The 21,068-nt window shown below is 39.7% G+C and overlaps 1 protein-coding gene across 2 annotated transcripts in view; it reads right to left on the bottom strand.

The window, feature by feature from the left end:
• The window catches only part of WDR33 (WD repeat domain 33), a 68,254-nt gene that overhangs the window by 5,492 nt on the left and 41,694 nt on the right, over positions 1–21,068 (bottom strand). Inside the window, exons 8-19 of one of the 2 annotated variants that reach the window (XM_035544526.2) lie at positions 13,722–13,848; positions 12,518–12,672; positions 12,305–12,383; positions 11,697–11,807; positions 10,789–10,883; positions 10,561–10,569; positions 9,817–9,903; positions 9,436–9,575; positions 8,919–9,071; positions 7,537–8,583; positions 2,750–2,852; positions 2,008–2,470 (exon numbers count right to left, since the gene is read on the bottom strand). In XM_035544526.2, the coding sequence (XP_035400419.1) occupies positions 2,008–2,470; positions 2,750–2,852; positions 7,537–8,583; positions 8,919–9,071; positions 9,436–9,575; positions 9,817–9,903; positions 10,561–10,569; positions 10,789–10,883; positions 11,697–11,807; positions 12,305–12,383; positions 12,518–12,672; positions 13,722–13,848 (2,569 nt within the window). Of the gene's footprint in view, positions 1–2,007; positions 2,471–2,749; positions 2,853–7,536; positions 8,584–8,918; positions 9,072–9,435; positions 9,576–9,816; positions 9,904–10,560; positions 10,570–10,788; positions 10,884–11,696; positions 11,808–12,304; positions 12,384–12,517; positions 12,673–13,721; positions 13,849–19,418; positions 19,529–21,068 lie in introns of those variants that run through there. The other variant, XM_050712477.1, reaches the window with a different exon arrangement.

The following is a 21,068-nucleotide window of genomic DNA, read 5'->3' as shown; positions in this document are numbered from 1 at the left end:
AACCACATAGCAATGTTGTTTAGCCTTGAAACAGCACAGTCCTCTAGATACTCTTTAGAGGGTCTCCCATTTTTAATACTGACTTGGTGTGATTCTGCTTAGTTTGTAAGTTACCAAGATTTGCAACACGAGGTCCCATGGCTACCAGGAATAGGGCCTTGCCTTTTGTTTCCAGGCAACCTCATGGACAAAGTTTAGCTCTGAAATCTATCATGCCTATGCCTGACATAGCCACAGCTCCTAATATTGTGTTTTGTATATCCTTTTTCACTTTTTCATATCAGTCACATGTAAAACCCTGCCTTGTATAGGGCTCAGTTCCTGTTTGACTGCTCTCAGATCTTCTTCCTTGAGGCCTAGGACCTTAATGTACAGAGCAATACACTGCAGATTAGCAGGCAGGAAGAAGCAGGTCTCTGCGGTAGAAGCATCATGTTGATAGGCACAGGTAGAGTAAGAACAGGACAGGGATGAAAAGGACGGGAAATTAGAGAGAAACACACATACATACACTTCCCTCTCATGCTTGATCAAACCAATTACAATCTAAATTCCAAACCAAGTCAGCTAAGTGAGTAGTTGGGGTTCTTAGGTTCACTTCCGCATCTGTAGTAAATGGCATCTAATTCACCTTCACTCAGGTGAATTCATTAAGCTTGTAAGCACAATGAGCCTTTTACAGCCCTGTGCTGACTCTCTTTAAACTAAATGGTCTGTACAAACACTTGCACTGTGACAAACAGACTCTTGTTAGTTCAGAAGTCAGATTCACAGGTCAAAACATTCCTGGACTCTCTTCCTGAAACCTTTTTAAAATCAGGATAATAAAAAAATACTTCCCAGTCCCTACACATTTCCAATATAAGATCCAAAAGTCTCTACTGAGCTTCTAAAAATGTTGTCTGCTATGTCTTTTAGAATTATATAATGCAGACCATTCAGCTTGGATTCTCTCTATTTTTACTTTTGTTTTTTAAATGGCTTTAATTGTTACCTTCTTTTAGTTACTGTTCATTTCTTTTCATACTCTTCACACAAAAGGAAGGTACGTCTTTACAGAGCTAGGTAGAAAATAGCTAAAAGAAGAGCTGTATAGATGCAAAGTAAAAGGAATGTAAGAAAATGATTAAAAAGGCAACTAAAACACACGAAATTCACATTATGTGGAGACCACAATATATTTGTACAAGTACACATTTTTATACATGTGGAGTTGGTGGTCAGTGAGAGGCTTAGACCTGGGAGGCCAAATTTAACTCCGTTAAACTAGCATAAATCTGGAGCAATTTCAATGACAGGTAATCTTGCCAGCTGAGTAATTCCTCCATATTTACAGTAATAACTAGAAGCAAAGTCATCCCTTTGTGATTTATTTGGAAACTGCGAGCAATGACATGGACATTGCTATAAACTAGATTATTTTTGAGTTCTTCGTTTGGCGTTAAGAAATCAGTCAGAAAGAGAAATAAAATACCTACAAGCAAAAACATGAGAAAATAGTCTCAACAGTCCAACAGATGCTGTAGCTCTGCCCCTTATATTTGATAGTAGGATCACTGTTTCTGCTCCTTACAAGTATATTACATCTCATTCTACAGTCTCCACAGTCATCCTGTGGTTTGTGACTGGAGACAAGTCTCAAATTCCACTTCTAGTGTTCAAAAGTCTGTCACTTTAACCTTCAAGTTTCCTCTCAATTTTCATCAAAACGATCTCAAATCTTCATCCTGTGTCACTGGATCTTCTCTACAAATTTCCTCCCTTCTCTTTACTTACTGTTTACAGACACGGAAGCTGCTGTGTACAATGACCATTTTTCAAGTTTTCTTCTATTACTGAATGATTTTATGGACTCTATACTCAGGTATATTAGAGTTTTCATTTCCTTATTGGTTTCCAGTTTATAAATCTGAAACAGATAGACTCCTTAATGACAAGGAAACCAGGAAAAAAAGAATTCCCTCCATTCACCCCTTACCCCAAAACAATGAGTTGATGTATCCTTACCTCTCATCTCGTCTTCCTCGGAACCGTGCATCCTCAGGATCCCGTGGATATCTATCATCTGAAGGTCTCCTTCCTTCCCAAGCACCAGGAGGGCCACGGTTTGAACCCCCTCCTTCAAATTCCCTGTGATCAGGAGGAAAGGGAGGCCCAGGTCCACCTCGTCTCCATTTCTCATCTTGCAATGGTGGGCCTCCTCTCCCCTCAAATTCCCGTAATCGATGGCCAAATCTCTTATCTGGATGGAAGTCGTCACGGAAGTCATCTGGTCGATCAAAGTCATCATGGAAATCTGGGTGAGGTCCTCGTCTATCTGGCATGCCCCTGCTGTCTCTACCATCACCCCACTCCTGGCCACCTCGAAACAACCCTCTCTCAGGCCCATGATCAGGACCACCACTGTTCTGGTCGTGCCTTCTATCTGAGAGAGGGCCCATGTGATGGTTTGGTGGACCACGGGAGTCACCTTGAGGGAAAAAATCATAGCAGATTTCTGTAATGTTTTCTAAAAATGCTCTAGGATGCTCTAGTTTGTACAGTTCTAGAAAGCATACACCACACATTTCACATTAAACAATTTTTGGGGAAAAACTTTTCCTCTGTATTCCAGCCCAAGCCTACGGAAGCTTCCCTCTCAGCAAAGGCCCTTTGTTCTGCTGTAACCTTTTCTACCTAGAGGCACTGCACTTCAACAGCTTCCTTTTGGAGAATTACTCACAGAAGAACAGACAACGTATTTAATTACCTTTATTAAGACCAGGTCCTTGGTTGTGAGGGCCAAGACGACCTTGTCCTCCCTGCTGCCCCAGTCCTGGTATCAGTGGTGGAGGACCTGGGTTCTGTCCGTCCTATTAGCATATAACAAGAGAAGCCATATGAATTAGCATGCATGAACATTTTTGCTTTTAAGCATTTTCTAAGAGGGTAAGCCAAATTTATTTGGTTAAACAAAGACCACATCTTCTTACAATAGGAACAGCTGATTTTCCAGTGGTTTCAGCCTCATTTTTCAGAGGCTCACATCACTAACGCTTTTCTTTTCCTTCCCTGTCTGAGCAGCATACATAATTTTATAGAAAATTTAGCATTTCAAAGACTAACTTTTTATCCACGACAACCAAAGATGATAAAAGCTCACGTTTTATTTGCCTGTTAGAAAAGACAAGGGAACTGTGTGTATTTGTTTGAAAAATACAAGTACTGATTTTTATGCTGTTAAAGAGCTACATGGACCAAAAGCTTGCTTTGGAAATGAACAAAAAAACATGAAACAATAAAAAAATAAGAATATTAACAATGTTGGGGTGGGGGAACAACCATCAACTACTGCTGGTGGTATCAGAGAATCTCTGCTATAAACTTGTGTAAATGCTTAGCATGGAAATACATGAGTTTAATTTTTAACATGCTGGTCAATTTTGTTTTTCCTGATTCTAAAGTTAAAATCAAAAGAAAAGTATTAAAACCCTTAGGATGCTTGGCTAAGCACAACGAGACAAGTTGTTAATGGGTTATTAACCAATGACAGGTCTAAAAGCAGAAGCTGCAGTCACCTGCTATTCTCAGGCAGAAACACAGTAAGCAGAGGTTTGTGGAAGTTTCAGCATCCCAAAGAAAAACTAAAGTAGATGTAAAGCCTTTGGTTATTTTTATCTTCTTTGTTTGTTTGTTTTAAAGGATAAGGTAATGTTTTTTAAATTCCACCACTGTTATGGACCCCTGAAAGATTTCTCTGCAGGTACCAAATTACACTGGACCCAATATGAAAACATGGCTGAGAAACAACATGGTTGAACCGTCTCATTCTGCCTTTCAGCAAGAAAGGCCAGATAAAAAGTCGACATCTGGGGACTGTATTTGACTGAAACTAGAAAGGGGCATGTATACAACTTACTGCCTAGCAATATTATCCAACAATAAAAACGTATCACTGAACAAGACAGTTGAAATTTGCATGATTGGCACACAAAACCTTTTCTGTTTATCAAAAATCCCCCCTAAATCACATACAAGAGAACCCTAAACACACAGTATTTTTTCCTAAAATGTTTCAAATGAGAGATTTAGACTTGGCCTTCATTTTGGCTGGTAAAAACCTTCCAGATGCAGGCAGTTTGCAAATACACTGAAAACTACACTTCCTTGTTGTAATTGTACTGATTCAGCTCTCCATGAATCTAAGTTAAATGATTTTCATGGTCTGAACCTGCTTTTGTGAAATACTGCTATTTGGGGGCGGGGGGTGCGCGTGCTGCAGAGTAGCAGTAAGTTCATTTGAGCATTTTTCCTATTATATATTAAAATGCCGTTTTTATACACTGTTTTTATATTCTTAGACTTTTATATTGAACTGCAATATAGGTGGCAAAAAGCACAAAACCATGTACTACAAACATCACTTTTGCGTTGCGTATTTTTGTAATGCATTTTTTTTGGGGGTGTAGGGGGAAGGCTTGTTTCCAATGTCTATTAAAGAAAAAAGCACACAACTTTCCTAGGGAATGAATGACAACCTGGGTCCAGAACAAATGAAATGCCTGTCTAGGAAAGATCCAGCTGTCACAGTGCTTCTGCCATTCCTGACCAAAACCTTGCTGGAGTTTTATGATTTCTGATGTATTTAACATATGTTAACTAACAATAAACTCTTGAACTTCTTAAACATGTCACTGTTGTTTAACCAAATCGTCAGTTCTTAGTAGGCACTACATGAAGTTCACTAGTGTTTGCCAAAACGCTCTATTCCAAACGAACTCTGCTTTGACAAGATAGACAGAACCATAACAATGCATTCTTACATGCCTTTCATTTTAAAATACATTATGGGTCCCAAAATCGTTACAGAGAACTAACTTGCACAGCTCGGAAGGACGGATTGCACCCAGAGCTGCCACCGGCCCTGCGTGCCCGGCACCTGGAGGCGGCCGTGTTTGAGCTGCCTCCCGCTGCCGCACGGCCAGCTCGGGGCTCCCCGGGGCGTGCTGAGGTTCTGCGCAGCTCAGGTAAGCCGGGGCGGCAAAGGAAACTGTTCCACCTTACTGGCTTGTCTGGCCCCTATGTGCAAAGAGCACAGCCACTTCATCTGTAGTAGTTAAACGTATGCGCCCAAGGGGGAAAGAATGTTTTGTATTGACCCAAAGAAAAAAAATGCATTTCAACTAAAACACAAGTTCCAAAAGTTTGCTGCTGTGTGGACGAGACTCACCCAACCAGCAAGTGAGATGCACATCTAACCAGAAGGATTAGATATTGGACAATCAACTATTCTGAATTAGCAATAGCAAAAAAAGGCTCCAAAGTACTTCTGCTAAGCTGGGAACACTCTGTATTTATCCGTCTGAGTTTCAGTACCAACGTACCTATCTCCAGAATACAATTTGCCAAACCATATCTCAGGCAATTTCCTTCTCAACCAGTCTTCTGTTCCGTTACGTATTTGCAGGAAGTAGCAGATCCCACATTCAGGAAGAGATGTGCATCTCGCCCACACAACCGCAGTAAACCTCTGCAGGTAACACTGCTATCTTATACAGAGATTAACCTTTACAAACATGCAGTATTAATTTCACAAGCCCTTGATGAAGCAAATAAATATTCCAACTCTCCTGCTATTGAAAAGGAAGGTCAGTAATTTGTACAAATTTACAGAAGAGAAATATCAAATTTAGGACCAAAAAAAGTCAAAGCTTACTGTTAAAGATTTCCAAGGTAGGGAACTACCATTATATTCATATCACGCAGAAGCAAACAAGACCAAAAACTGACAGGAACATTATGAATTTTAAAATCTGTTCACTTTCTAAAGACATTAGCCTCCTAAAGCTAAACAAGGAAGGAAAAAATCGTGAAAATTTTCTTTTCCTTTTTTTTTTTTTTTTAAAAGTATTTGTAAGACTTCCAGAGAGCAGTATTTATTGAAAATAACTGTTCACCTGTCACAAGTAACTTCCTGAATTCTGACCTGAGTGTTAACAGCAGGGTCAGACAAGGACAGCCCAACACAGGTATGTAAACACACACATGCTCAGTAAGGATTTTTAGATAGAGAAATTAAGTCTCCTGAGGATAACAGCAAAAACCACAACTGCTAGTAAGCATTAGATGAGTAATACTTGTGGAACCAATTCCTGTTCTCTTAACTTGGATGTTTCTGAAACCTCAGTGACACATTTACAGATGTCTGCAGGAAGTTATTGCTGATACGTAAGAAAAAATATTCAAACGAATACACAATTTGTAGACTACTCTGGTCCATCTGAAGTCCAGTCACTGAAAAAGTTCATGTCAACGTCATCACACATTACTGTGATTGGTGCTGGACTCCACACGAAGAAGTATACCCCTATCTGTCCAAAGCTTTAGCTAGGAACTGTTCAGGACAAGTCTAAGAGTTAATTTTATTTTATTTAAAAAAAAATCCACATTTCTTGAAGTTGTATAACTAGATTTGTTTCCCAAACATCCCCTTCAAAATTCACCTTAAATCTGAAGATAAACAAGAAGTTTTAAGTACATAACCAGTGCCATGATAACAGGGAACTTGTAAGGAGTACTAAGTACAGTAAGCTCTCCATATCTGTGGTGATTACAAGATGGAATAACCCCATAATAACGGTGCTGAAGAGGGCAGAGCATGTTGCACCTGACGGGATGGTGCTGAACCAGACTTAATCCCTGAAAATTTAATCAGTGCCTTTACAAACAACACTCTCCAGTATGCCAGGTGAGCTGAGTGCAGGTATACTGCGGAGCCGCTGAACCCTGCTGGAGCTGAGTGCCGTGGCAGCACCACACAGGGCCACCTGATTGCCAGCACAGCGCCCACCCCACCAGCCCCGGGCTGGTCCTACCCAGCCCTGCCCGATACCTGCACCCCCTCCTTGCATTCTGCAGCACATGGTACAGTAACAAGCTAAGGCACGCAAAGCCAATCTCTTAACTCGTGGCCCAGAAGGTATAAAGGTGGTGAAACAATTTCTACACCGGTGTAGGAAGCAGGACAGTTGTGCTCCTGTGCATTTAGTTTGAACTGGAAAGCTCAACCAGACCTACACTGATTCCAGGTGTGTCAGCATCTATAGCAAATTCATCCCATAGTTTGGATAAACTACTCTGGGACAACTCAGAGTCAACAGTAATTTGTTTTAATTAACACATTTCTTATGTTCAGTTTGCTTAAATTCAACCTTTGTTAGTGCTTACCTACATCCCTAGGAAATACCACATTTAAGACAATTCAGCGTCCTTTAACTAAAAAATCTGGAGTTTCTCTTACAGTTACATTTTTCCTAACAGATACTGATTTCTCTATCAGTATTTCTAGTAATCCCTTTTCTCCCGTTACCTCTGCTGTTTCCAAGCTCGGTAACTTTTTTCATCATCATTTAGGTTCTCTTGAGGCGGATCTTGTTAAATGTATCTTGTAAATCCATTTAACCTCCAGACCCTCCGCTCCTGCTCAGCATTTGTACCACGTGACATTACCGTTCCTACACTCTGCACACTCTCCTTGTTATACAGATTGACACGTACCTGATTAAACGGGGGACGAGGCCCGTCACCCAACAGAGGCGTTTTCTGCTGCTGGAAAGGCAGAGGGCCCTGGGAAGGGTGCGGCCCCCTTGAAGGATTCGGCTGTCCCTGAGGTCCTTGCATGTTTCCTTGAGGCCCTACTAAAGAGCCTTGTGGAGGTCCCTGCTGGCCTTGTGGACCTGGTGGCCCACGCAATTCTTGTGGCGGTCCTAACATTGTACCTTGAGGCGGGGGTCCCTGTAGGCCCCTCATCTCCTGGGGACCATGTCCTAGTAAACCACTTTGCATATGGCCTCTCATTTCTTGCGGATGACCCATCATCATCCCTTGTGGAGAAGGTCCTTGGTTATCTCTGGGTCCTGGTGGACCCTGCATCCCTCTTGGATTAAGTCCCATCAGAGGCCCTTGTGATATAGGACCCTGCATCCCTTGAGATCCTGGAGCTCCTTGCATGCCATGAGGAAGAGGTCCTTGCATTCCTCGGGGACCAGGTGGCCCTTGCAATCCTTGACCACCAGGCGGACCTTGAGGACCCAAGTGACCTTGTGGGCCAGGTGGACCCTGCGGTCCTAAATGAGTCTGAGACCCAGGTAGGCCCTGTGGTCCTAAGTGGCCTTGTGGACCAGCATTACCCTGTGGACCTGGAGGCCCCATTGGCCCATGAGGACCAGGATGTCTCTGCATTCCTTGATGTCCATGTAAATCCTGAGGCCGTGGCATTCCTTGTGGAGGTCCTTGGGGGCCTGGAGGTCCTTGTGGTCCCATGAACCCTTGAGGACCTGCAGCTCCTTGATGTAATGGAGGACCCTGAGGTCCCATTTGTCCTTGGGGTCCTGGAGGCCTGAATTGTCCTTGTGGACCAGGAGGTCCCATTTGAGGCATATTCATTGGCATCTGCTGAGGTGGAAGGGGCTGCTGAAATCCTTGAGGCATCTGTGACATTGGGCCTTGCCCTGGAAAAGGCTGGGGTCCATGAAGAGAACCTCCTGGAGGTGGTGGCTGCACTTGCTCAGCTTGTTTTTGTGCAAGTCTCTCAATCTTCAATTGCTGTCCAAAAAAATAGAAAAAAAAGTGAACCAGAAAATCAACTAAGCACAGAAAAACATGAAACAACTAAAAATCAGAAGCAGCCATCTCGTCCTCAGGAGTTTGGAAAGATTTAGTACTTTTCTCTTAATTAACAGAAATACAACTACAGAGATCCATAAACAGGTATAACTAACTGAAATGTGGAAACCTTACTGGTGGCATCATAGCATCATGCACTGAATCCAATTCTCATTCAATTAGACGTATTTGAGAAAAAGCGAAAACAAGACTACAAAAGCAAGCTACACATTTTGGTGCTGAGCTCCAGCGAATAACTGGCTTTACATACATACCTCCAAGAGTTGTGGGTTTGTGTACTGAAGTGCTGCCATTTCCTGTTCAATCTCTGCCTGTGTCTTCTTTTTCTCTTCCAGCTTAATATCTTCCTTTCTATCATTCAGTGGCTCAGGTGGGGGAGGCAAAGGAACTTTATTCTGCATCCATGCCTACGAAGAATAAGTAAACTTAAGATTAATACTAATACTAAGGAATGCTACACATGTAATATAATATAACACTGCACTGGGAAAAGGTATGCCGGAATGCTGAACATTATGGATATTCAAAAGCTGAAGACTAGGTTGAATAAAACATCCATATCTTACAAACTTTTAACATACAGATACAGGATACAGGGGATTTAACCGAATATTTTATCCTTAAATAATAATTTAACTAATGTGGTAAATTATTTTGCACTGGATGTTGATACAAGAGATGATGTCAGAAATCCAAACACTCCAACAGCCACAAACTTTTTGAAGCTGTGATTGTAAGTGGTTCCAGTGTTTGTTGTTTATCAGTACTTACCTGCTGAAACTGTGCTGGTATTGGTTTTGCATAGGGCACTTTTTTCTGTGGCACCTTTTTTTGGTCCTTTTGCATTACTTCCTCCATTCCCCAATCCAGTCCTGGGATTGTCATTTCAATGTCATTGGACTCATCTTTCCCTTTAACACCAGGAAAAACATACAGTGCAATACAGGTTACAGAGTAATCTTGTTATTCTCCTTACAGTTTATTTAACAAAAGAGACCACGAGGTTCTCAACTCTTCCTTTACATTGAAAATATGCATTTAAGAACCTCAGAAAACAACAGCTGTGCTACCCAATTATGTGAAAGGAATGAAAGAGAAGTCACACAGTATCTGGATGGCTCAGGAAAATGCCTCCCTATAGCTACTACTTACCCATCTGCTCTTGCTCCATGGCTATTTTCAATTGTTCGGGTATTCCCATCCCAGGGATAACTGCTAGGCTGTTGGGTTCCAAATCATCTACAGGAAAACAATAAATATTTATACTTGAAAAACTTTTGCTTTACATTATAATTTAATTCTTTCAGATTCTCACATGCTTTTTCCATCGACACCATTATGCATTTCACAGCTGCTGGGTCAGTTTTTAGATCTCATACACGAATTACAGATATTAAAAGAATTGACAATTCAGATTCATAAAACAACCCAAAAGAACAGAAATTATATACTTTTAAGAAAAGTGATATTTAGCGTAGGGGGTCCGAAAAGGAAATATCATCTCATACCCATTCCCATTTTTGTTACAACAAATGCATGTAGTTTAAAACTTAAATCAGATTAAAATAATGCATTTTGTCATTCCCAAACCCAAAGGGGCAAGTAATAAGAAACATTAATAAACAGATACAATCCTGGGAATTAAAAGGTTGCTGAGGCATGCTGTAGAGCTAGGCAACCCTGAGCAGCACAAAATTAGAAGAATTCTTAAGAGGGAGGAGGGTAAAATTTTAAAGATTTGAGTCAAGTTGAATAATTTGAAAGGTCTTCCTGGTGTAGTTCAGGACTGAGGAAAGTCTTGCAGTCACATGAAGTTTCCAAGAAGAAAAGTAATCTGGAGACAGTGCCAAAGGGAGAGCCAAACCTCCTTTCTGTGACTGACAGAGCACGTCTTACCTCCTGGAGCTGTAGAATAAAAGAAGACAAATTGTTGGAATAGTGCTTGCTGATAACACAGGGAATAAGATTATTTATGTAAAAAAAGATACTTTTATCTAGCTAGTCACCAATACTATACTGTTTCATCACCTTACCCAGAAGCTGCATTCTAATGTCAGCTAAATGCCCTAGGCTTGTTCCTAACTCCAAACCTTCTTTTCTTCATACTCATGGAAATTGCCTTACCATACTCCACACCATCCTCTGACATTCCAGGCAGCAGATTCAAGTTGTAACGATCTCTCATTTTATCTCCAGGCCGATTTCGAGTCCAAAACTTGCTGTCAAAAGGAAGTCATATGATCTCAGTAGAAAGTCAAGAATATTAAGTACTTTTAATGTAACTACTGCTTGCTTATTTAAATTTTAGTATCTTGATTATACAAGGGTTCAGCTCCTCCTCATCAAGTTCAGCACTGCATCTGAACATCAGCTCTGAGGTTCAAACAAAAAAATCCCAACAATTACCATATTGAACTGTATAGTTACAATTCAGAAGATGCTTCAATGCGTAAGGGATGCAAGTACAGTGCAGCAGTATCACTGATATCCAGCCCGTTCCAAGAACTTACCACTTGATTTACATACATTCTTCACATAAAACTAACCCTGTCAAAGCACATATCTATACACAAAAAATCACTCTGCTTATAAAATACTCCATATTTACAGCATATTCTACCTAAAAGATTCATAGCACAAACTACATGCCTCAAAATACATTTGTAATGTGAAAAGACAGACATGACCAGCAGATGACCTGAGGGAAAAACACTGGAGATTGGAATATTTCTTTGCCAAAAAACAATACTTCCTTTTTAACAAGTTTCTCAGTAGATTTCAAAACTCACACAATCCCCAAACCTTTCATTTCTTAAGGCTTCCTTAGGTGAAAAACAAGTGAGATAACACTCTACCTTTTCATGTAAAACACATCAGTGCATTCCCACTTAAATAAGTTCTCTCTGCTTCCCCTACTGGTTGTGTATCCAAACTATCCTGATCTATTCTTTGCTCACCAATGTCATGCACCCTTTCAGTTTCTAAATGCGTGTACATTCCCTTAGATCTTTTCTTTAAATACTTTGAAATACCTGGTGTGATCATTTGAGCCTGAACAGAGAATGTGTCCAAGGGGATGCCATGCCAGACTCCAGATCATTCCTTCATGGGCCATTTCCATTCCACCAACCTCCTTCTCAACCCTGATGCATCAAAACATCAATTGTTACACACACGAATGTCTGCTACAGATACAATATAAAACTTCTGCTATTCAGTTGTTCCTATTCCTCTGTCCCCTACTTTGCTAAAAATTTCAGTTATTTTTCTGTTGCATGAATCCATTGTACCCAGATGTACTTAGCAGGGAATTCAGTCACATAGGAATTTTTTTTAACTGTATATTTAAAAGCAAAATTACAACATCTCATGAGAAACCCACTCGAAGAAACTAGGAGCTTCAATCATTCATCACCCCTTCAACAAAAGACTACTTTCTGTATGACCTATTGTATCCTTTAAAATGTAACTGCACAGAAAAACTTCAGAAATGAAGCCTATTCACAAACATCCTCAGTGACAGAGCAAATTTATATCATACACATGCATTCAAAGGTGAAAAGTATATTTTATGTTTGGTATTATGGCTTGGACATCTGATCAACATCTTTTCCAATGTGCTGGTAAAAATGCCACGTACCCAACATGCCAGAACAACAAAGAGCCATCAGATCCCCCACTGGCAAACAGCCCTTCGTGAACAGGATGCCAGGCCACAGCTGAAATACAAAATAAGCCACAATCAGAAAGTACAATGCTAGAACTCCTAATTCATGTAAATCAGGATCTCAAAAACTTTCATTTTTAACCCAAACTTACTAATAAAAATTCACAAAATGTAAGAAAAGCTGACCTGTGGCCTCTTTCTTATGACCCCTGAAGACTTGAAGTTCTTCTTTTAGATTACGAATATCAAAGAGCTTGCAGAGATGGTCACGAGAAGCAGTTAGCAGCCAGTTGCCATTCAGATTCAGTTTCACCTCCATCACTGTGTTTTTATGAGCATGTCTGCAAGTACAGAAAGAAAAGCACTGTTTGTACAGAAACCAATTTCTCAGATAAATCAAACATGATTATTTACCAGTTCCAAATATTTAGGTCAGCAATAAAGTAGTTCACAGAATGGCCAAGGTTGGAAGGGACCTCTGACGATCATCTAGTCCAACCCTCCTGCAGAGCAGGATCACCCAGAGCACCTCGCGCAGGATGGCAGCCAGGTGGGTTTTGAATATCTCCAAAGAGACTCCACATCCTCTCTGGGCAAGCTGTTGTAGTGCTCTGTCACCCTCCCAGTAAAGAAGTGCCCCCTCTTATTGAGCCAGAACCTCCTGTGCTTCAGTTTGTGCCCATTGCCTCTCGTCCTGTTGCTGGGCACAACTGAAAAGAGACTGGCTCCATCCTCTCGACACCCTCCCCTCAGGTATTTAAATATACGTTAATGAGATCTCCCCTCAGTCTCCTCTTCTCCAGGCTAAACAGGTCCAGTTCTCTCAGCCTGTCCTTGTGTGACAGGTGCTCCAGTCCTCTGATCAATCCTCTTAGGAGCCCTCCTCCAAACTCCCTCCGGTACTTCTATGTCCCTCTGGTACTGGGGAGCCCAGAACTGGGCACACTTAGTTCAGGCTACTAAACCAGAATACAACGGCTTTCTGCACAAAGGCCCTGTGCCTTGATGTTGTTTCTTTGTATTTCAGAGTAATTGGTAGTGCTCATTGAAACAGAATTCAGTTACCATTCATGTTTTTACTGCAGCATTAGGAATTTTTGATCTGCCAGTTAAACACATATTTCATTTGTTTTTCAAATGAGAACTGTGTGACTAGGAAATCTGTGAATAAGGACAAAGTCAATTTAAAGAAGGAACATTTAAGTCACAATTTTCAAAGTTCAGACTTGATCTAATCTCTAGATTTTCTGGCACAGCTAAAGCACTAGCTTTCTATTTGAAGCAACTGTGTATGGCTGAAAAGACACGAGGCAAAAAGCTAAAACGAGACGGTGGTTTTATGCAGATAGCTTGTACTTGAGCAAAGCAAAGTCTGTGGACATGAACTTACAGAGTGGCAAGGCTCTGGCCAGTCTTTGGATCCCAGAACTTGATCGGCTGTTGGCTATCTTTACTTCCTGATACAACTAAACCCTTTGTTGGATGCCAGTCAACACATTTCACATCTGCTCCGTGTCCTGTTAATAATATAAAAGCCATTCATTTAGAAATTTAACTGAAATTGAAAAGACACCAAAAATTAAGGGGTTACTTAATATACTTAATATAACTGTAATGTAAAACTAAACAAAAAAAAAAATCACACAGCACAGTTCACAAAACACAAAATCAAGCTAAAGAAAAACTCTCCCAGGATAGTTAAGTAGCACTAATCACTGGGAGCATCTTCTCAGATTACAGCTCATAAACCAAGCTCACTTCAACATAAACATTCTCTAAGATATTTCTGCTGAAACTGATACTTCCTTTTTTTGGGGGGGAGGGGGGGGATGGGGACAGGGGGACTTTGGCCCCATGCTATTACACAGTATTTTAAACACACGCTGAAGAAGCATTTCCATAGAGGCGTTAAAGGAAAATACACTGTGACACTTCACTTTCTGTATAGTACTGTAGAAATGAAAGGCAAAATGTATTTTTTTTCCATCCTATCAGTACTACTGTTTTGTCATTCTGTCAGAAAATAAGTAAAGAAATTAAATAATGGATCTGAAAACTAAATTAGCACATGATGAAAAGAAATCTTATGAGATGTAACCTGTTATCAGTCCAAAAGGATTCAGGTTTTTCTAACAGTCAAGAGTTAGGAGAGAAAAACCCTCATGATATCATTTCAATTTAAACTGACTGACTGACCTTGCCAGAGAATCTGTGCTGCTAAGGTGATATAAAATCTGTCAAGAAGAAATGCTTATTACTGCTACACAATAAAATGAGGAGGTTTCTGAGCTGGAATATAGGAATTTACACAAGAAATAATGAATGATAATTTCTTTCTCTAGTATCTCTCCGTGCCATCCCACTTCAATAGAAAGCCAACAGCAACAGTCAATGCCAGAGAATGAGGCAGCATGTGATAACTAAAGAAAAAAGCAAGATGAGAAAAGAAGGGCTGTCTGTAACAAAGAGGCACTAAAGTCATAAAATGGTATGGAAAAATGGTAGCATGTTGCATCAAAGCCAAATAGGTCCTATCAGACAGTTCTTCCAGGTACTGCCTTCCTTCAAGGTGGAACACATAACTTGAAGCAGCACAAGCTTACTTAATATAGGTCTCAACTCAACAAAACATTAGAAATTAATGACTTGAAATTTTCCTGAGGGCACAGAAAACTCCAACTAGGAAAAGCATTATACTTCTATCTTACAAGCAAAATTTAAACACACAAAGCACACTTTCCATCAAGTGAGTGCAGCTTCTTGACCCAAGAAGAAATGAATACAACTTTGGTGAACATATGGGTAACAACTTCAAGGATTGAATGGATTGAAAGTATGGATGAAGGAAGCCAATTCTCCCCCAGTCACAGCAGGCAGAATTGGCTTCAGAACACGCATGGTCTCAGGGAAGAGCAGGATCCTCAATCTGCAAAGACTATAGATGTGCTGGTCTTTCCTACCAACACAGGGGCACTCCGAGAGGTATTGTTTCTTCTCTCTCTCTGGTACTTCTGGAGCAGAAAGAACTAGAAGGTACTATCTGTCTGGATTTGCTCTGGCTAAGTCCATTTCAAATGAAACAGGAAGCTGAAGGCTGAGCAAGTCTTGCTTCTGTGTGTTTATTTGGGAGGAGCAATTCTGGCAGCAGGAAGAAAGAACTTTCCCTCAATAGTGAAAAGCAAATTCATGCTTGCAAGTTTTCAACTGACAATATTCTGTATGTACCTGTTATCCTGCAGCCCCCAGAAAGACAGCAAGGGCAACAACAGAAATGTTCTATTACGGTTTATAACTGGCTGAACCATATGAAAATATGTTCAGACTAGAATACTCTAGTAATATCATAGATATGAAGAAAAAAAGCTAGCAAAAAAATAAAATAACTATCCACATGGACATGAATTACATTGGCCTTGCTGCTCCTGAAATAAAGAGACTTAGTAATGGAACAATGCTTAGAGACAAAGAGCTACTCTCTGCTTGGTGAGATTGCATCTGGAAAATGAGTGATGCTGGCAAAAGGCCATCTCTGGATAAAAGCTCACCTTGGGCAATGCCTGATTTAGGCTTTTCTTTGGAGATCTAACATGAGTTAAGCCAACCCAAATACGTATCCCAGGGAAAGAAAGGCTCAGACTGGGCCTTCAAGTTCAAGTTCAGAGCCACTCTTTGAAACAGAGCAACTGACGCACCCATCCTGTAAAAAGTTTCAAAAGGGAGTGATGATGATGGGCAGTACAGGAGCGATGAGCTTCTTGGAGGCCAGATTGGACAGTTATTGCATATCAGCTCCAAACCACAAAGTTAAAAGGCAGTAACAAAATGCCAAGACACTTGGAACCTCTAACCAGAGCAGCTAAATCAATAGGTACTGATCAGCAGGATTTAACCACCAGCAGCTTATGAAAATTGACCACAGCGATCAGAAGAAACCAAGTGTACCACTTGTGCAAAAACACAGCCATCATAAAGACAAGTAACCAAAATTTTCTAGAGAGATCAATCTTTCAACCAGCGGGCTTTGTACTACAGCAATATTAGGGAAAGCATGGGACCCTCCTTTTTTAGCTAATCACAATGATCTGCTAACAGCAGGGAGCCAGACTCACCTGTGGTACAGAATCCCTGCCACCAAGCACCACGTTCAGAAAAAAATCATGCAAACCTCTGTAGTTTGCATTCTTTATTTGCTGGCTCTCACAGCTTTTGCTGTGTAACTCCAACAGCTGGACAGACATCTCTGACCTAGGAGAGCCAGTGGGCCAGGATAGGAACTGCACCGTCTGAACAGCGCTTCCCCCACCTGTACCAGGGATGCCTGCCAGGCCATTTTCCTATCTTGCAGGGATGCCCAAAGGACAAATGAATTGAAGTGTGGGAACTGTTTATAAATCATGATGATTTTATAAACAACTGAAAGAAGATTTTTGATAAACTGAACTCATTTAAAATCATGCTAAGAACATCTGAGCACAAAACAATATACTAACATTTGTCACTTTCAGTGTACTAAAGCTACTCAAAATCTTAAATTCTGCAGGAAAAAAAAATCAATGAAAACCAATGCATTAAAAAATTCATATATGAATTTTCTCTAATATTTTTTCATATACATAAGTTTCTGAAAAAAGTAACTATAGTCACAATCCAGTTAGATAATTAAAATAGTGATTGTTAATACTTCTAGACAACATATTTGAAGAATTGTTCTTTAAAGACCACTGAACAGACATTCTGGCTGGTAGAAAAAGAGTATGAAGTTGTGACAAGATGACGTGTAGTAGTTTTTGATCAAATCCAGCAGGACACAAGTATGAAAAAGTGCACAGAAATTTAAGACCTTATTTTGTTCTCTCAACCTATTTTCTGTATGTATGACTTAGTGAATTCTACATACAGTATAAAAAAATTACTACTGCAGATCACTGTCTTTATCAGCGTGTAAACAGATCTATATATTTTACAATACAACCATGTATAGATACCACATTTAATGGCGTAGCTCAACTTTTTCCTTTACCTCCTTTCCCCAAGGAATGAGCCCCGTTTCAAAGGCACGTAAATGGGCAAGTGGATGTTATGGATGATATTGTAGGATTTCTAGATCCTTCTCAGCAATTTTTGAAGGTTATACGCATACTGAGGTGACAGTACCTTCCTGTACTTTTGTAACATTCACATTCAAACACAGATGGACCTTTCTAACAGCATATATTTTAAAGAATGAACTTAGACATTTAACTGCAACAATGCTGTTTCTTTCTTCCTTAGAACTTAAAAAAAAAAAAAAAAAAAACAAGAGCTCATCATTCTCTTAGGCTATTTTAAATGGGGGGTGAATAGTGCTGTGTACCCTTCACTTGAATTAGTCAGACTTGAAGTTTTTTCCTCACCGCACATTAATGCTCCCCTTCCTGTAATCTGTATCCCTGAAAGAATAAGACACCCCTCAAAGGAGCAGGCCCTTTGTATGGGACTATTTCCAGGGCATCCACAATAGAGCACAATAGAAACGAGACCATCTGCAAATCAAAGACAACTGAAAACAGCCATGTTAACAAAAAGATGTTCTGTTCTCTATATAATTCCCTTAGACTTTGTTAGTTGCTTCCAGATCGCTATCAGATTAGATTATTCTGCTTATTCCATCCTTATGGAAGGCTTTTGAAATTGTATCAGGCAGCTATCCATTAACCCAGCGATTCCCTGCTTCCATGCACATCCCATTTAGGACCTGAACACCACTTGGCTATCAGAAATGAGAATACTACTCTTAAGTACCGTTTAGCTAACACTGACCAGGTTAGCAATAAGGGTAAGGATATTTTAATTCCAGGAACTTCTGTTCTTTGTCCCATCACGTTATGAGAACTACGCACCCCCTGAAAGCTGCCCTATGAGCAAGGTGACTTCCTGTTCTCCACTCCAAATGTGAATCCTGCACAAACCCTCTACATACACAGTATGCTTTCTCTTTTTAGCATAACGTGGGAGGTTGATGAATAAAAAATTAAACGAAAAGGTCCTTTCAGCCTGCAACAATAATGCCTCAAACTACTTTTAGATCCGCGTTCCCTAAAGTTAAGTTTTCTTTTCTGAACATAGAATCTGCTCACAGAATCTTTCTCTAGCTCTCTACTACGTTATAAAAATGGTATCTGGAGAGACTGACAGAGTTTTAATCCACCCATAGGGAATGTCTTCTGTATCACCAATATTTCTGTAGACTAGCAGCTAAACGGGACATAATCAAGTCTTGTTCACAAAGCCCATTTTTACAGTTCTCTTTTTCCAGACAAAAGTCGTTTAGAACAGGATATTTTTTTTATCAGTTGTGAAATCAGAAGATAAAAAATATTGGTAAACTCTTACAAAACAGGTGAGTAAATAATATATTTCCCAGTTTGACCCTACTGAACAGGTAATCAGACTCAAACATGAGAAGTCAAAAAGCCCCCAAAATGCAGTTCTGTAAATGAGTTTAGAATTTGTATGTGCTAGTGTATGTGCAACAAGACTTAATACAATTTGGTGAATAGTTTGAATTCTGCAGAAACCTACAACAGTTAGCAAGAAAGAGCTTGAACATAATGCTAGTTATGTGCTCACATAGTGGCAAATGCACTGCAAAAATCCTGAAAACATCTTACAATAAATGCAATTACCAGTAACGGCATGCAGGAATCTGAATTCTTTGTATCAGCTGAAATTCAATGACAATGTCTTAAATAGGGATTTATATAGAGGGGGAAAAAACATTTAGGTCCCAGTATATATGGAAACTGGGTCATGCAGGGTTCAGTCTTCAAATAAGGGACTACTCACATGTTAAAGGGAATGTTTAAATTCTTCAGTGAAGGCAGAATGCTGAGCAACTCCCAAAGCTGAAATACTTTGCTTTGAACAGAAACAAAAATTATGCAACTGAAAATGTCTATTTTAGATTTGGGGGGGAAGGCGGGGATTGTGTGTTTTTTTTTTTCCTAAATCATTGAATACACTTACAGTAGAATCATTATAGAGACACCTTTCCTTTTAAAGGGATTTGCCTTTTTTAAAATTTTCTGAATTTATTTTTGAGCATTACCACATCTACACCCAATCAGGTCACTTCCTGTGTATGTTGCAAAACATATGGAGACAAAATAAGCTTGAGAGCAGGTTGGGCAATATCTCTGGAAGTAACGGGAAGAGCATCTGTAACACACAAAGAGCTGTTTAACATTCTCGTAGCAGCAAGGGCTACATGACAGTCCATGAAGTATGCATGTTTTACAATTGCTAATCGTAAGACAGTTAAGTTTTATGTAGACTTATCACAGAATTATTATCAGCAAGTTGTTTTAGTATGTAAAAATATAACATTTTCATTAATTTTGTTTAATCGTGTTCAGATTTTCAGCTTACCACTATTTTTATGCACTTAGCCAAAAAAATCATGCATAATATTTAGTGGATCTCTGTCACAGAGTTCACCTATGCGATGATGCTTTGAAATGCAGCACAATGCTTAGTGGAGTGCAACAGTCATTATTTCTAATAGAGAAGTCATCAGTTTTAAATAGGAAGCAGTCAGGAAGCTCAGAGCCAGCTTAAAAGAAATTATAGGAGAAATAGGACAGTATAAAAGGGAAAGATGCACCAAATGACAACTGTCCGACACCTTATTCAATAAATATGTTAGTGTGGACAAAGACAGGTTTTTCAACAGCGTTAGAGTTAAAATATTTATGAAAAAGCAGATTGGATTTTACTTCACACTTAGGCACACCTGCCTGGGAAAATTCCCATGACATTTCTTGCAATTCCCTTCCAGTTACTCATCAGAGAATCAATAGGGCTTCTTTAAAATTAAAAAGATAGGATAGTATATTATTTTTTTTTCTGGTTACTGTATCTGTAAAGTAGCTAGGACAAGATGTTTTCTGTTCAAAAATGAGCCAGCCTACTTTGAAAGCAGCAACACACTTGCTTTTCATTGACAGAAAGCATTTATTTAGAACAGTATTTACATTTAATGATATTAAAAATAAATGTACAAGAGACATTAAAAAATGAACAGTAATTGTATGAAAAATTCTCATCCTTCATAACATAATCAGCTCACAGGAGCCAAAAAAACCACTCCCTCACAGAGAAACTGTCCCACAGTTTTATACTGCTTGTTTTCTGGCACCTTCCTTTCAAGTACCTGTTACTAGCCACTGGATCTGAAATAGTTTGCACAGCATCTAATGAGTGTTTGCAGTATGAAGCCATCAGACAAGATGGCTCTCTAGTTTAATACTGCATTGCAATTACTACATAAAGCCGTGCAGAAATCGTGTCAGTGTAACAGTGTCTAGGAGTAGAAAAACTGGCAGTCCCTCAAGGGAAGAAAAAGTGTAAACTTGAAAGATGAAAAAAAAAATCAATGATTTTGTTGATCATTAGTCCACAGTTTTGTGTCTTTATATCTGGGCATAAAACAAATTTGCTGGGCAGCATTTTTTTTGTTGTAAAAACAAAACCAAACACATCCCAGAAAAGTGTGAGCTTCCACATTAAAATGTTCCTAGTGAAGTCCTCCAAACAAACTAAACAGGTGTTTTTGGAGTATGCTGATAGTATGAACCACCAACTTCAAAAAAAGTGAAGCAACGTCACAAGTCTGATTAGAATGTCAAATAATTTGAAGCTTCACAACAGTTTACCTCAGAAGTAACTACTCAACTGTTGTTCAGTCAGAACATGCACT

This window comes from Cygnus atratus, chromosome 9 (assembly GCF_013377495.2).
Source record: "Cygnus atratus isolate AKBS03 ecotype Queensland, Australia chromosome 9, CAtr_DNAZoo_HiC_assembly, whole genome shotgun sequence".
In the NCBI taxonomy this organism is placed as follows: Eukaryota; Metazoa; Chordata; class Aves; order Anseriformes; family Anatidae; genus Cygnus; species Cygnus atratus.
Note: the sequence above shows the minus strand (reverse complement) of the source record. Positions and strands in the feature narration are given on the sequence as shown.